This window comes from Mustela erminea, chromosome 19 (genome assembly GCF_009829155.1).
Source record: "Mustela erminea isolate mMusErm1 chromosome 19, mMusErm1.Pri, whole genome shotgun sequence".
In the NCBI taxonomy this organism is placed as follows: Eukaryota; Metazoa; Chordata; class Mammalia; order Carnivora; family Mustelidae; genus Mustela; species Mustela erminea.
In genome coordinates, this window is record NC_045632.1 from 43,685,358 (window position 1) to 43,701,679 (window position 16,322).

Genomic DNA, 16,322 nt, shown 5'->3' on the forward strand with positions numbered 1-16,322 from the left:
AAAGTATCTTCTCCTTGTCACAGGCACATTCCAGCTTTCCCCCACCAGATTCTGCTGCTCTCTGTGAGCTATTGGCTTCTAGCGAGCTGGCACTGAGTTCTGTGGAGCTGAAGGCGCTCTGTATGCCTTTAAGCCTCCCTTCTTCCTCCTTCTGTTCACTGCCCCCTTTCTGGAAAGATGACCTGTGTCTTAACTTCTTTCACTTAGGTTTGTTGTGCCTGTTCTTGAACCTCATGTCAACGCGGTCCTCTCTCACACCAGGCCCCCCCTCATCTCTCTCTCCCTCTCTCTCTCTTTTTTTAAATTTCTTTTCAGCGTAACAGTATGCATTGTTTTTGCACCACAAATCTGCTTAAATGCAATACATTGTTTTTGCACCACAAATCTGCTCCATGCAATACATGCTCTCCCTAATACCCACCACCTGGTTCCCCCAACCTCCCACCCCCCCCTTCAAAACCCTCAGGTTGTTTTCAGAGTCCATAGTCTCTCATGGTTCACCTCACCCCCCTCTCTCTTTTTTTTAAAGATTTTATTTATTTATTTGACAAACAGAGATCACAAGTAGGCAGAGGGCGGTAGGGGTGGGGTGGAAGCAGGCTCCCTACTGAGCAGAGAGTCTGATGCAGGACTCGATCCCAGGACCCTGATGAGATCATGACCTGAGCTGAGGGCAGAGGCTTAACCTACTGAGCCACCCAGGCACCCTGCACTGGGCCTCTCTCATTCAGCTGTAGGTGTGTGAGATTCATCCTGGTCATCATCTGTCCTTGTGGCTGATTAATTTCATTATGTGGATATACCATGGTGTTCCTATCCATTCTGCCTCAATGGACCTTTGGGCTGTTTCCAGCTTTTCACTGTTAGAAGCAGTGCTGCTGTGAACATTGTAACACGTGCCTTCGGGTGAGTGTGTGTGTTGGCTGGGTCTCTACCACGAAGTGGAATTGCTAGGTCTTGGGGAATGTGCATATTTAGCTGTGGTAAATACTACCCAACAGTTTTCCAAAATGACTGTTCCGTTTTACACGCCCACATCAGACTTCTGCTGTTTTTTCTTATTGAAGTAAAATACACATAACATAAAGCTGACCGTTTTATCCATCTTAGAGTAAATAATTCTGTGGCGCTCAAGCACACTCACAGTGTTTTGCAACCAGCATCGTAATCCATCTCCAGAACTTTTTAGTCATCCTGAACAGTAACTCTGTCCCCATTGGACAGTAACTCCGCATCTGCCCCGTCTTCAGCCCCGGGATCCTCTAGTCTCCTCTCTCTCCGCTGTTCTTGGTACCTCATATACACGGGATCCTGCAGCGTTTGTCCTTTTCTGACTGGCTTATTTCACGTACCATGACGTTTGCAAGGGTCGTCCATATTGTAGCCCGTGTCAGAATTGTGTTACTTTTGAAAACTGGATCGTATTCTGCTGCGTGGATATACCAGTTTGTTGATCCGTTCATCTCTCGGTGAACACTTGGGTGGTTCGCTCCTCTCAGCTACTGTGAAAAAAGATACTGTGGAAACTGTCATACAGGTACCTGCGTGTGTTCCTGCTTTCCGTTCTTTGGGGTGTGCACCTGGAAAGAGAGCTGCGGGGTCCTGCGGCTGGCTGTGTTTACGTTTTGAGGAGCACCAGACTGTTTCACAGGGAAGCTGCCCATTTTCCATTGCCAGTGCCACAGGGTTCCAGTTTCTTCTTGTCTTGCCAACACTTGTTATTCCCCACCCCTGCCAAAATCGTTTTGGGGCACCTGGGTGGCTCAGTGGTTTAAAACCTCTGTCTTTGGCTCAGGTCATGGTCTCAGGGTCCTGCGATCGAACCCCGCATCAGGCTCTCTGCTCAGTGGGGAGCCTGCTTTCCCTTCCTCTCTCTCTGCCTGCCTGTCTGCCTACTTGTGATCTCTCTGTCAAATAAATAAATAAAATATTTTATAAAAAAATACTTTAAAATTGTTTTCCTAGTGGGTGTGGGGTTGAGCTTTATGCTTGCATTTTCCTAATAACTAATGATTCTGAGCATCTTTTCATAGGCTTATTGGCCATTTGTGTATCTTCTTTGGACATTTGTTTTTTGATGTTGGGTTTTAGGAACTCTTTTTATATTATGGATATTTATAGCTTAGAATTCTAGTTTTTTTAGGAGCACCTGGGTGGCTCAGTTGGTTAAGTTGTCCAACTCTTGGTTTTGGCTCAGGTCATGACTCAGGATTATGAGTTTAAGCCTTGCATTGGGCTCCCCTCTGGGTGTGGAGCCTACTTAAAAAAAAGTAGAATTTTACTTTTTAATATTATACTCATATACTGTTTGAATACTTCATCGTGTTCACATTACTTTTGTAGTTTAAAAAAAAAACCTCATCTCTTGGGATACCTGGCTCCGCCAGTCGGTAGACCATGCGACTCTTGGTTTTAGGGTTGTGAGTTTGAGCCCCACGCTGAATGTAGAGATTTCTTAAAAATAAAATCTAAAAGAAAAAAAAATCTGTTATCCTTCCTTATTTGCAGACTCATCTCTGCACCCAACATGGGGCTCGAACTCACAACCCCGAGATCAGGAGTTGCAACCTCTGCCAACTGAGCGAGCCAGGTGCCGCAAGAAAGGACTTTTTTAAACAATCATCATCGTAGAGGAGGAAAGGAGGGGGAGAAAATAAAGCAATCATCATCATCTGAGACTGAAGGACAATTTTTCATAAAAAGGACGGTTGGGAGGCCTCACGCCGACATTTCTGTGACTGTCCCTTGGGCCTTGTCATGCTGCAGCCTAGTGAAAGGACACATTGGTATCTGGGCCAGAATCAGGGAACACTCTCTAGCGAATATGTTAGAGTCAGGCCGATGTGGCTTCTGAACCTCAGTTTTCTTATCTTTAAAAAAAAAAAAACTAATACTTACCTTGGTGGTTAAGGTAGTTGTCCGGATGAAATGGATCCAGATTCTGGCTGGGTGAATGGTAGTTAGCACCTCTGAGTGCTTATTTAAAGGATGGCCAACTGAGGGGATTTACAGGGAGCATGATAAACTAAAACATGGTGAATGTGATAAACTGGAACAGCTAGAGGTTGTCCAGAACCATCTGTGTGGTAGCAGGATGTGTATTGCATGTAGGTAGACTCGTGGTCTTCCAAAATGCTGAAAACCTCCTGCCTCCAGCTATGACCTTGGGTTTACCTTGTGTCTCATGAGGTTGTCTGGGGCTGATGGGCTGAATGCCTATGATCTTGATTCTTCAGGTGTCATGAGGAAAGAAAGGACCACGGTTCACAAACCACAAAGTGATTGTCTCTCTCGAGACCAAAGTTGGAAGCCCCATCTGGAATTCATAACTGGTCACAATGGAGACAAAAGCCAGTCTCCTTCTGGCTTGGATCAGCCCTTGATACAGTCAGAGGGCTATTGTCAGGTGTTGCTTCCGCTGGGATAGCTTCCAGAAGCCCCCTCTTTCCTAATACTCTTTCTTCTTCCCCACAGTGATTTGCGTGGACTGCCCTGGGGAAGAGTCAGCCCTGCCTGGCACTGATGGTGATTTCACCGGGCAGAATGATAGAACAGTTCAGGTAAAACACCACGTACACTTGCAACACAGGAGAAAGCTGTTCTCTGTGCATGCCCAGCTTGCTGCTAGCCAGGAGTTTGAGGTTGCTGAGGCCATTATGAACCATGTTGCCCTTTCAGAAAAGGCAGTGCTGGCCCTTGGTTGCCCACAGCTTACAACCTCCCACTAGGGGCGCTAGAGAGTCAAGCCAGCGGGGCAGAGATCTGCCCTGTGAGTGACGGCCCAGTTCCCTTTGCCCCAGGGATTCCCTTTCCACCACCCTTTCCTTCTTTCTCATATCATCTGGCTAAACCCCGGGGGGGAAGGGATGTCGATCCCATGAGCCTCTGGGAAGACAAACCCGAGGCACTCAGCCACATTTCTCTTTTAATTTTTTAAAGACCTAATATATCCACATGGTTCAAAAAATTAAAAAATAATAAAAGGTTGGGGCACCTGGGTGGCTCAGTGGGTTAAAGGCTCTGCCTTCAGCTCAGGTCATGATCCCAGGGTCCTGGGATCGAGCCTTGTGTCTGCTTCCTCCTCTCTCTCTGCCTACTTGTGATCTCTGTCTGTCAAATAAATAAAATCTTTAGAAAATAATAATTAATTCTCAATCTTTTAAAATAATAATAATAATAAAAAGTTACACAATGAATAACCTCCCTTTGTTTCTATGCATCTACCTAATGCCCTGTCCAAGACACAGATAACCGCTGTTACCAGTTTTTTCCTTCTGAAATTTCTTTATATATTCTATATTTATTTATATTAAACATATGTTATGTATTTTATATATATAGATAGATAGATACACAGACTTTTTTTTTTTAAGATTTTATATATTTATTTATTTGACAGAGAGAGCGAGCACAGGCAGACACAGTGGCAGGCAGAGGCAGAGGGAGAAGCAGGGTCCCTGCTGAGCAAGGAGCCCGATGTGGGACTCGATCCCAGGAGGCCGGGATCATGACCCGAGCCAAAGGCAGCTGCTCAACCAACTGAGCCACCCGGGCATCCCAATACACAGACCTTTTTTCGTCCTCTCTTCTATGCAAAAGCCAGCATGCTGTTCACGTGTCTGTGCCTTCTTTCTTCACTTAAAAATAGATCAGTATACTGCCTGTCCCCTTCTCACAGATAACCCTGTCGTTAGTTTCTTTTGTGTCTGCCCCCAGACTTTGTTTATATGTGAGCCACTATGAATACACGGTCTTATTTTCCTACCCTTTCACACAAGAAGACGATACGTATTAACCATATGATGTTGTTAAATAAAATACTAAACCAAATTACAGTTTAATATACCTTGTTCTTTTTCAGTCAACAGCATATAACAGAGATCTTTCATGTCAGCACATAGACTTCCTCGTTCCTCATTTTTAGAGCTGTAGAGCAGTTGGAAGTAGATGGAAGTATTATAATGTGTGTTCAGTTGGTTCTCTCCAAATGAACACTTAGGATTATTTTGAATTTGTCTTTCGCAGTAAACCCCTTTAGGTCTCTTTCCTCACCCTTAATAACCCCTCAAAGTGCGAGGATGCCGGGTGTCTTCCAGCTGTGCGCTGTTTGTGTTACGGAGGCTCCTCTCCTTGCAGGACCGGAAAGCACCGAAGATCTCCCCATCCAGCCGCGTCCTGCGAAGACACAAGAGAGAATGGGTGGTTCCACCAATATCTGTCGCCGAGAATGGCAAGGGCCCCTTCCCTCAGAGGCTGAATCAGGTATGACTGTGCCTTCTCCCTAGAGTCTTGGGTGGCTGGAGGGACCCTCACCCAAAGGCCTGCCAGTGGGGTTTCTTGCTCCTGAAAGCCTTGGTAACAGGATTGGCTTCCGATAAGGCAATGCCTCTCCAGCCCTCCTCACCTTTGTTGCCATCCTGAGATAGTTGATTCTTTGTCAGCTGCCAATTTCTTTTGCTTCCAGCTCAAATCTAATAAGGACAGAGGTACCAAGATTTTCTACAGCATCACAGGGCCTGGAGCAGACAGTCCCCCCGAGGGTATCTTCGCCATAGAGAAGGAAACAGGCTGGTTGTTGTTGAATAAGCCGCTGGACCGGGAGAAGATTGCGAAGTATGAGGCAAGTAACCTGTAGCATCCGACAAGAAGCAGGACCCCGTGGGTCGGTGGGGCCAGGCTGACCCTATACCTGTGCACTCACAGCTCTTTGGCCACGCCGTATCGGAGAATGGTGCCTCAGTGGAAGACCCCATGAACATTTCCATCATTGTCACAGACCAGAACGACCACAAGCCCAAGTTCACCCAGGATGTTTTCAGAGGGAGTGTCCTGGAAGGGGTATTACCTGGTAAGAGAACTGGGGAGCGGCAGATAGCTGGGGAGGTCTGCTGGGCCCAGACCTAGCCTTGGGTCAACTTCTGGAACCATCTGGAGGTCAGACCAGGCACCTAAAGCCTGTAAGAACCCTCCTTACCTGATTTTCTCAGCTGTGCATCCGATCACCTGGGATCATCTTAAAAATCTCCAGGCGCCTGGGTGCCCCAGTCGTTAAGCATCTGCCTTCACCTCAGGTCGTGATCCCAGGGTCCTGGGATCAAGCCCCACATTGGTCTCCCTGCTCAGGGAGAAGCCTGCTTCTCCCTCTCCTGCTCCCCCTGCTTGTGTTCCCTCTCACACTGTCTCTCACTCTGTCAAATATGTAAAATCTTTAAAAAAATTTCAGATTTTTCTCATTCTATCCCAAGAACCCTGAATAAGAGTGCTCCTAGAGTATAGCCTAGAATCTGTAAATTTCCCAGAAGATTCAGATGATCAGTCAGGTTTGGGAACCACTAGCTTTGGAGCTACAAAGATCTTGATTTGAATCTTGATTTGCCTCTTCATCCCATGACCCTGGGCAAGTTCTTAATCTCAGAGCCTCATTCTTGGGAAATAGATGGTCTTTGTTCCAGGCAGGCCTGTGCTCAGCTTAACATGATTGAGGTTTTCGTTTCTAAGAAAGGAGCAGAGAATGGAAAACAGACCCCAACTAGCAATCTGCCACAAAGTGGAAGATGGGTCCAAGTCAATGAACAGAATGGAGCCTCTCAGAATTCCAGAAGAGGGCAAGGCTGGGACTAGAGCAAGGAGGAAGGATGCTCACTCGTGCCTTCTCTCCTCTAGGCACTTCTGTGATGCAGGTGACAGCCACAGATGAGGACGATGCTATCAACACGTACAATGGGGTGGTTGCTTACTCTATCCATAGCCAAGAGCCAAAGGATCCGCATGACCTCATGTTCACTGTCCACCGGAGCACGGGCACCATCAGCGTCATCTCCAGTGGCCTGGACCGGGAGGTGAGTAGCTCCTAGAGAAAGTGCTATCCCTCCAGCCTTGCTCAGGCTGGGGCCTAACACGAGAGCAGGAAGCCCCTGTCCATGCCCCACAGCCTAAGGCAGAGCGGCGAGAATCCAAGTCAGCTGGGATGGCTGCTGCTGTGTTCCCGTGTTGATGTCCCACAGCTCTCTGAAGCCAGCGGCATGGTGCCAAATGATCTCGTTAAGGTTGAGGAGGCAGCAGTAAAATGCAGGCGTTTGATATTTTCTGTAGGTTTTCTCATTTCCTCTTGGAATGGCTCACTTAGCATGCACATTGCCCAAATTTGTCCCTTGTGTGCTACAAAGTAGAATTAGCTCAATGAATGCTAGAGTCGCCTACTGTTTCCTAATTAATACCTTTGCCCAAATCCCCACTCAAAGCTCCCATTCTGCATCAGCCCAGGGTCGGGGGCAGTCCCCAGACTGCACTGCCGGCTGGCCCAGGAGAACCGTGTGGGTCTGCATTTCTCCACCCTTTACCTCCGTTCTTCCCTATGGTGGGTGAGCTGTGGGGCGGGGATTCAAGAGAACAATGGGAGATGGGGAGAGATTCCCTTACCCTCCACATGCATGCAGGGCTGTATTTCTGGGAGCCCAGGATGAGGGGCCCCTTGACCTGAACTCCTTTCCTCTCCAGAGAGTCCCCGAGTACACACTGACCATCCAGGCGACAGACATGGACGGGGATGGGTCTACCACCACTGCAGTGGCCATAATCGAAATCCTTGATGCCAATGACAATGCTCCAGTGTTTGAGCCTCAGAAGGTGAGTGCCTGGTCAGTCATTCCCTCCGCAGATGATGAAGGGCTCAGGTTTTTCTTTCTAATGAAACTCTGGAATGAGTTCGCTTTGCTTCTGGTCCTGCCCCACCGCTTACTAGGGTGTATGACCAGAGACAAACTGCCTAACATCTTTGCGCCCCATTTCCTAATCTGTGAAATGAAGAGAATGATATTCCTTGCCTCATTCTCCGTGTTGAAAGGAATAATCTCTGAACAGTTGATAACGCCATTCCCGGAACAGAAGTGCTCGATATGAAAAGCCGTGTTGAGGGGCACCTGGCTGGCTCAGTCATTGGAGCATGTGACTGACCCTTGATCTCCGAGTCATGAGCTCAGGCCCCTCGTTGGGGGTGGAGTTTACTGAAAGGAAGAAGAATAGGCAGAAAGAAAGAAAAGTGTTCATCAGTATGAGCACTTAGAATTGGCCTCACGGCTGTACGTGCCCACCTTCCCCCCGAGAATGCTCTGCACACCTCCGGTGACAGAGGACTCCGTGCCAATCAACTTACCCCCTTCCGTCATTAGATAACTCTTGCGGGGGAGCAGAGATAACTGGCTCCTAAACATGATTTAGGCTTGAGTCAAAATTTGCTGCAAGCAGCTGAGCTCCCAGTGTTTGCCACCTCTCCCAGAACTTCCAAAAACGTTCCTGATCCGGGCCATAGAGCCATCAGGCCCCTAGTCCTTCTTGCCACCGTCTTCATACCTTTCTGATCTCAGCTAGGGAGATGCCACACATGGCAGGGTTCAGGGCACCCAGACCCAGCGAGCTTGCGGGAGTATTTTGCCCTCAGATGTAGGAAAAACAGGTCCCTGTGGCCTCTCGCAGCGGCTGTGAGGATATGCTGCATCTGTGTGGGTCCTGAAACCGTGGGGTGTGGGTGGGTGGTCCCAGGAAGGTGAGTTGCCCGGAGGATCCACAGCTGGCGAAGAGGGGAACAGTCTCGGGGTGGGTGGTCAGTCTCTGCTCTGATGGTGCTGTGCTTCCCGCGCCGACAGTACGAGGCCCGAGTACCTGAGAACGCAGTGGGCCAGGAGGTGCAGAGGCTGACGGTGACTGACCTGGATGCCCCCAGCTCGCCGGCATGGCGCGCCACCTACCGCATCCTGGATGGCGACGACGGGGGCCATTTTGCCATCACCACCCACCCCGAGAGCAACCAGGGCATCCTGACGACCAGAAAGGTGAGTCCGTTCGGGCATTAGACAAGGGACAGTCAGTGTACCACCTGCCTTGGGACACCTACTTTGGAACATTCACCAGGGAGTGCAGCAGGCCTATGCCTTCTGTCACCTTCCCATCCCTGTCATGTTGAGGAATGAGTTTGTTCCAAGTTTATCTTACCGAGGGACTCCATCCATGATACAGGTGAGAGTCACTGCTCTGATGGAGGCGGATGAGTAGAGCCCCTCCTTCCAGATCCGGGCACCCAGAGGCTGCCCGCAGTTAGTCTTCTCACACAGAGGGTCTCTGTTTTATTGGAATTCTTGCTAGTTTGCATTGAATCCATAATATGTATCTACGTTTTTGCATAATAAAATGTTTTAAGTTACTTAGTAGTTAGAGATATGCTTGCCTTTCAAAAAGTCTTTGAATAAAATTGATACTTTGAGAAGATGGGCCTAGGGGCATCTGGGTGGCTCAGTGGGTTAAAGCCTCTGCCTTCAGCTCAGGTCATGATCCCAGGGTGCTGGGACTGAGTCCTGCATCGGGCTCTCTGCTCATCGGGGAGCCTGCTTCCTCTCTCTCTGCCTGCCTCTCTGCCTACTTGTGATCTCTGTCTGTCAAATAAATAAATAAAATCTTTTTTTTTTTTTTAAAGATTTTATTTATTTATTTGACAGAGAGAAATCACAAGTAGTCGGAGAGGCAGGCAGAGAGAGAGAGAGGGAAGCAGGCTCCCCACTAAGCAGAGAGCCCGATGCGGAACTCGATCCCAGGACCCTGAGATCATGACCTGAGCCGATCTTAACCCACTGAGCCACCCAGGCGCCCCTAAATAAAATCTTTAAAAAAAAAAAGAAGAAGAAGAAGAAAATGGGCCTAATCATTTTTTTGATTTCTTTAACCTCTTGTTTTTTTTATGAAGAATAGCCTGGGGTAGCTGGGTGGCTCAGTCAGTTAAGCGACCGCCTTCTGCTCAGGTCATGATCCCAGAGTCCTGGGATCAAGCCTTGCATCAGGCTCCCAGCTCATGGGGAGCTACTGGTCCCCCTGCTTGTGCTGTTGGTCTCTCTCTCAAATAATAAAATCTTTAAAAAAAAAAAAAGTGACTTAGAGAAGCAGGATTTTATTTTAGCGACCATCTCCTTTTTTTTTTTCTTTAAAGATTTTATTTATTTGACAGACAGATCACAAGTAGGCAGAGAGAGAGGGGGGAGGAAGCAGGCTCCCTGCTGAGCAGAGAGCCTGATGCGGGGCTCCATCCCAGGAGCCTGAGATCATGACCTGAGCCGAAGACAGAGGCTTTAACCCACTGAGCCACCCAGGTGCCCCAGGAATGCAACTTCTGAGGGGAGCTTGTAGTTTGGTTTGTCCAGGCCTTTCCTAAAAATTGTGTATTTGCTGTTCGGTGAAGACATTGGTACACCTGTGGTACGCATGAGCCGCCTTAGTGACATGCAGTTTCCACCTCATTTGGACGATTCCACAAAGAGATGCAAGTAACTGACTACTTCATTATGTTTTCTAGTATGTATCCCAAAGCTTACATATAGAAATATCTTATTATCAGTAATTTTCCTATAAAATTCTCCTTTATTTCACAGTTAGGGTATTCTATTTTTCTAGAATTGTGTAAGTTATAAAAGTTACATTATAAATGAAATTCATATGAGGGCATTGCAAAGTTTTTGTTGCAAGAAGGAGATAGTCGGGGGCGCCTGGGTGGCTCACAGGGTTGGGCCTCTGCCTTCAGCTCAGGTCATGATCTCAGAGTCCTGGGATCGAGCCCGGAATCTGGCTCTCTGCTTAGCAGGGAGCCTGTTTCCCCTGCTCTCTCTGCCTGCCCTTCTGCCTACTTGTGATCTCTGTCTGTCAAATAAATAAAGTCTAAAAAAGAAAAAAAAATCCTGAAAAAGTCAGTATATATTAAAACAACACCAAAAACTTAGTTTATGTGTAAGACAAATAGTAAACAAGAGTTTTCACACCCATGAATACATGAACATCCAAGGGGCTACTGGCAAGTCACGTGGCCTATGGGACAGTTCTCTGTCCCTACCCCAGCCTATCAATGCCAACAGCATCCCCATCATTATGACAACCAGAAAGGCCTCTGCAGGTTTCTACTGCATGCCCTGCGCCACCCTCTTGGGAGCCAGCTCTAGGGCTTACAGGTCTAGGGGTAGTCTGAAAGGCCCTACCAGCCACTCAGAAAGGTCGGGAGGATGGGGCACTGGGGTGGCTCAGATGGTTAAGTGTCCCAACTCTTGATTTCAGCTCAGGTCATGACCTCAGGGTTGTGAGATGGAGTCCCACTCAGGCTCGGCACCGGGGCGTGGAGCCTACTTAAGATTCTCTCTGTCCCTCTCCCTCTCCCCCAACTCAAAAAAAAAAAGTTCAAGAAAGGCTTTATGGAAAAGACAGCATTTCTTTTTTAAAGATATGTTTGTTTTAGAGAGAGAGGCAGGGGAGGGGCAGAGGGAGAGAGAGAAACTCAAGCAGACCCAGCACCGAGCATGGAGCTCAATGCCGGCCTCTCCATGGGACTGGATTTCACAACCCTGAGATCACATCTGGAGCCAAAACCAAGAGTCAGATGCTCAACCGACTGTACCACCCAGGCATCCCGGGAAGGACAGTACTGTGGATGCTGGGAGCTTCCAGCCCCTGGCAACAGGCCCTTTCTTTCTGACATCACAGCACTGCATGGGTCCTCCTCAGACTTTGGCAGCTCAGATCCTCCTTCCTCTTCTCCCGCAGGGCTTAGACTTCGAGGCCAAAAACCAGCATGTCCTGTACGTTGAAGTGACCAACGAGGCTCCCTTTGTGGTGAAGCTCCCAACCTCCACAGCCACCGTAGTGGTCCACGTGGACGATGTGAATGAGGCACCTGTGTTTGTCCCACCCTCCAAAGTCATTGAGGTCCAGGAGGGCATCTCTGTCGGGGAGCCTGTGTGCACCTACACAGCACAGGATCCTGACCAGGGGGATCAGAAGATCAGGTAACCAGGAGGCGGGCTTGGAAGCATCCAGAAGCACTAGTAGCATCAGAGGGGCTGTTTGCTGTGGTCAGCGCTTGTTCCGATTACCGTCAAGATTGCTACATATTTTGACCATCACCCCTGCACAGTGACTTCCCTTCCTATCCTCCCCAAGGCTGAGGACTCTGAGCAGAGATCCAGGGGGCAGGTATAGCCACTCTCTATCATGGGTCCCTGCTGGGCTGTCTGCCTGCTGCTTGGGCTCCCATTTGGCGGGGAGATGCATTTTTCATGTGATCATGCTTGGGAGCCCCAAGTCCCATGACAGCGTCTGCCAGTTGGAATGACAACCAGAATTCTAAGTGTACTGGGTATGACTCTTCCCACCTTTTCCATTCCAGCTACCACATCCTGAGAGAGCCAGCAGGGTGGCTAGCAATGGACCCAGACAGTGGGCAGGTCACCGCCACAGGGGTCTTAGACCGTGAGGATGAACAGTTTGTGAAGAACAATGTCTATGAAGTTCTGGTCTTGGCCACAGACGACGGTGAGAGCTTCCTCCCAGCCCGTCCGCTTGGGTGCCTTTGAATCCCACGGCATAGCACATCCCCTCCCCGGACCGAGTAGGGGGTCAGGGGGTCTACCAGCAAACCAATCTGGAGGGCCACGGGGGACCTGCAGAGGAGACTTTTAAAGACTAGAACTGGCTATGGCTTTCCCTAAGAACCACGTATTAGGAGAAGGATTTCTTTCATCCCAAGTGTGTGGTTCACTGACACCCGGGTCGGCCTGTCAGTTTCCCCTTGTGATTTGATTAGAAGGGACTGCCTGGAAAGTGGCATGATTGATGAGTGATGTCACACTGTGACAGAGCTGGGGGTTGTGGCGTGATTTGATGTCTTTGCTTGACATGATGAAACAAGTGAGAAGCAGGTGAGAAGTCACGGCAGGACTGTGAAGGGACCTGGCCCCAGAGCTCATCAGCAAACATGGCGTCAGCCCTGAGGTGGCCAGTAGGTTTCCCCTTGGGACAGATGAGTAGAGGCTCTAGCTGTTGTGATCAGTTAGGACAGTCTGCTGAGAATGATGCCATGATTGTCCTGGATTTGCCTTCACTGGTTTGATCTATGATGAGACTAGGGCAGGACGTGGAGGGACTTGAAAAGTTACAGCTGGGCTATTAGTGGGGACATCCTGAGACTGATTGGGTAGATCAGAGAGCTTAACATTCATCTGTCACCCCAACCAAGGGCAGATGTTGAAAGGGCTCCTGTGTGTAATTATGAACAGGGAACCCTCCCACCACTGGCACTGGGACCCTCCTGCTAACTCTGATGGACATCAACGACCACGGCCCCATCCCCGAGCCCCGTCACATCACCATCTGCAACCAAAGCCCGGTGGCCCAAGTGCTGAACATCACAGACAAGGACCTGTCCCCCCACACCTCCCCTTTCCAGGCCCAGCTCACACATGACTCGGACATCTACTGGACAGCAGAGGTCAACGAGAAAGGTGAGTGAGTGCTGGCGGTAGGTGGGCGTGTGCCCCATACCAGAACCCCGCATACATTCCCCTGAGTTAAGAACATCAACCAAATGCTGCTTAATTAACTTAGTGTAAGCCTTTAAGAATATTCTAGTCCAACCACTTCCCAGTACAGTTGGAAAAACTGAGGCAGGGGGAGAGAGGGTTTGACTTTCTCAGTCGCACATGATGAAAGAGCCAGGACTCCTGCAGTGATGATAGCCCACACGGCCGGAGCATGCCTGCTGTGTGCTAGAGAGCACTACAGACGCTTCATAGATGAGGTTGCTCAGCCCTCACGGCAACCCACATATATACATCAGTGGGTGCCCATTTTACAGATGAGGAAACCAAGGCTTCTAGAAGGTTAAGTATCTTGCCAGAGACATTCTGGCTAGAAAATGATGCCACAATTTGAATTCACAATTTGAATCTAGGCACTGTATATTACCACTGATGTCCTGTCGCTTATCATTTATTGACCCCTGACAATACGCAAGGTACCTTTTCGTTCCTTACATAATGTTTCTACCACCTTCTGTGGGCAGTACTTTTATCTGGAGTTACTGATGATAGTGAGGCTCCGAGAGGTTAAGTCGCGTGCCCAAGGGCACAGAGCGTGTGAGTGTGGACCAGAAGCTGAAGCCGCGCCTGCTCCTGTCCACCTCCCTGTCGTTTCTTTTTCTCGTTCCCTCCAGAGCGTCTCAGTCTTTCATGGCTTTCCAGTTGTCACTGGCCTGGGAGGGGTCAAGTGGCATCAAGTGAGTGAGGACTTGGTGTGTGAGAAAGATCCAGCCCCAAAAGCCAGTGAGGCCCCTGGAGAGACACTGTTCACTTTGGTTTAAAACGTCTCCCCTTCCTCTTGGACCCCTCCCTCCACCAGGAGGAAATAGGGAACCAGTGCACACGGGCTCTGCCCCGAAGGAACCCAGTGCGCAGTGTCTGTTGTTCTTGCTGAGCCCAGATACCCACATTGTCTCAGTTTTATGATTTCTGTCACCTGGGTAGGTATGCCTGGCACCTTTCCTTTGAGGAACCTAAGCTGGTCTCCTGTCACTCCCTTGTGGCCTAGAAGCCATTTTCCCACCATTTATTAGTTTTGTGATTATGGACAAGTTACCGAACCTCCCTGTTCTTCAGTAAACCCTATCTATAGCATGGTGCCAATAATTGTAACAACTTCCATCCAGTTATCGTGAAGATGAAGTAAGTGATTTCTCCAGAAGCCTCTTGTCTGGTACTCCGTGCTCCGTAGAAGTGAGCGAGCACCTTCACCAGCATTCTTCCCAGGCAGCAATCACAGGTCTGGCTCGCTGAGGTGTGAGCACGTGGCCGACGTCCAGGGGTACCGTCACCCGGTGATAGTACTGATACCTGGTTCTGGGGTTTTTTGGTTTTCTTTCTTTCTCTCTCTCTTTCCCCCCTTTATTTCCTTCTTTCCTTCCAATATTTTATTTGACTGAGAGAACAAGGGGAGGGCTGGGGTTAGGATCAAGTAGACTCCCCTCTGAGCAGGGGAGCCCAGTGTGGGGCTCCATCCCAGGATCATAACCGGAGCCGAAGTCAGATGCTTTACTGACTGAGCCATCCCCGTGACCCTGGTTCTTGGTTTTTAGTTTAGTTTTTTTCTCCCTGACCATGTCCTTGTTGTCGGGGGAATTAATCCAAACCTTACCCACGCGTGACCTCAGTCTGGTTACTTAGCCTCCCTAAGCTTCAGTTCCTGCGTTGGTAAAATGAGGCTAGAGGTACCTCCTCCCAAAGCCGCGGTGGAGATAGAGGAGAGCCTCACTCCCACTCGGTGTCCGCTTAGTCACCAGCACCGCCCTCATCCCTTGCGAAATTCACCCTCCGCGTGGGCGGAGGCTGATGGTAGGGATGTTCCGGTGAAATACCCGACCTTGGCCTCGACTTGTGGACCGGACATTCAGCCCGGAGAGCTCCCTGTCCACCTGCCATTGCTGCATGGGAACAGGGCGGAGTCTCCCTTCAGGCCTTTTTTTTTTTAAAGATTTATTTATTTATTTATTTGACACACAGCGATCACACGTAGGCAGAGAGGCAGGCAGGGGTGGGGGTAGCAGGCTCCCCACTGAGCAGAAAGCCTGGTGTGGGACTCAATCCCAGGACCCTGAGATCATGACCTGAGCTGAAGGCAGAGGCTTAACCCACTGAGCCACCCAGGCACCCTCCCTTCAGGCTTTCTTACTAAGAGGACCCCAGCAAGTATGCAAAACCTTTGAACAAAACGTGGCCTGAGGTCAGTGTTGAAATAGGCCAGTAAGGCTGAGGGTGGGGGAGCTTGCATCATGAGGTGGGTTTGGGTTGCCCCAGTGACTGGGGGACGCTGCTAGCATGTAACAGTGAGGACCCTGCATGAGGAGAAGTCATGCTACCCTGGCTCATGGCTCCTTCCATGAGAAACAAGTCCAAACTGAAGGTCCAGGGCGCCTGGTTGACTCAGTTGTTAAGCGTCTGCCTTCAGCTCAGGTCACGATCCCAGTGTCTTGAGATCGAGCCCCGCATCGGGCTCCCTGCTCAGCCTAAAGCCTGCTTCTTTCTCTCCCACTCCCCCTGCTTGTGTTCCCTCTCTCGCTGTGTCTCTCTCTGTCAAATAAATAAAAGTTAAAAAAAATAAATATACTAAAGCCTTTCTTCAGAGAAGCCCCTGACCCTGTATTTCTCACCCACAAACGTAGCCCTCTTCCCCATTCTCGGACCGCCACACAGCCCCCCCAGAGTGGGACCCCTTGTGCACCCCCACTGACACTTGGCTTGGCTTCTGCTTTGAGGTTAACCTGCCACCCGCCCTGGGCCTTGGAAGGCAGGTTAGCCCTGTGCCCACTGCAGCCTCGCCACCAGCACCCCCAAACCTCGTGTGCATCACTGATGCTGTGACGGCGCAGCCTGGCAGCCTCTCCGACCTGCTCACCGATGTCTGTTACATCACCAGCCATGTGTGTTCGCATTTATTAATAACTGATGCTCTCAGGGCGCCTGTATAGT

General features: G+C 49.5%; 1 protein-coding gene across 2 annotated transcripts in view; it reads left to right on the plus strand.

Annotated features, from left to right (window-relative positions):
* CDH3 (cadherin 3) overlaps nucleotides 1-16,322 on the plus strand; it is a 67,010-nt gene that overhangs the window by 42,955 nt on the left and 7,733 nt on the right. For both annotated transcript variants that reach the window (XM_032325207.1, XM_032325206.1), the window contains 10 exons: nucleotides 3,475-3,560; nucleotides 5,137-5,262; nucleotides 5,465-5,620; nucleotides 5,704-5,848; nucleotides 6,664-6,839; nucleotides 7,498-7,626; nucleotides 8,643-8,828; nucleotides 11,569-11,810; nucleotides 12,191-12,336; nucleotides 13,080-13,304. In XM_032325207.1, the coding sequence (XP_032181098.1) occupies nucleotides 3,475-3,560; nucleotides 5,137-5,262; nucleotides 5,465-5,620; nucleotides 5,704-5,848; nucleotides 6,664-6,839; nucleotides 7,498-7,626; nucleotides 8,643-8,828; nucleotides 11,569-11,810; nucleotides 12,191-12,336; nucleotides 13,080-13,304 (1,617 nt within the window). The remainder of the gene's footprint in view (nucleotides 1-3,474; nucleotides 3,561-5,136; nucleotides 5,263-5,464; nucleotides 5,621-5,703; nucleotides 5,849-6,663; nucleotides 6,840-7,497; nucleotides 7,627-8,642; nucleotides 8,829-11,568; nucleotides 11,811-12,190; nucleotides 12,337-13,079; nucleotides 13,305-16,322) is intronic.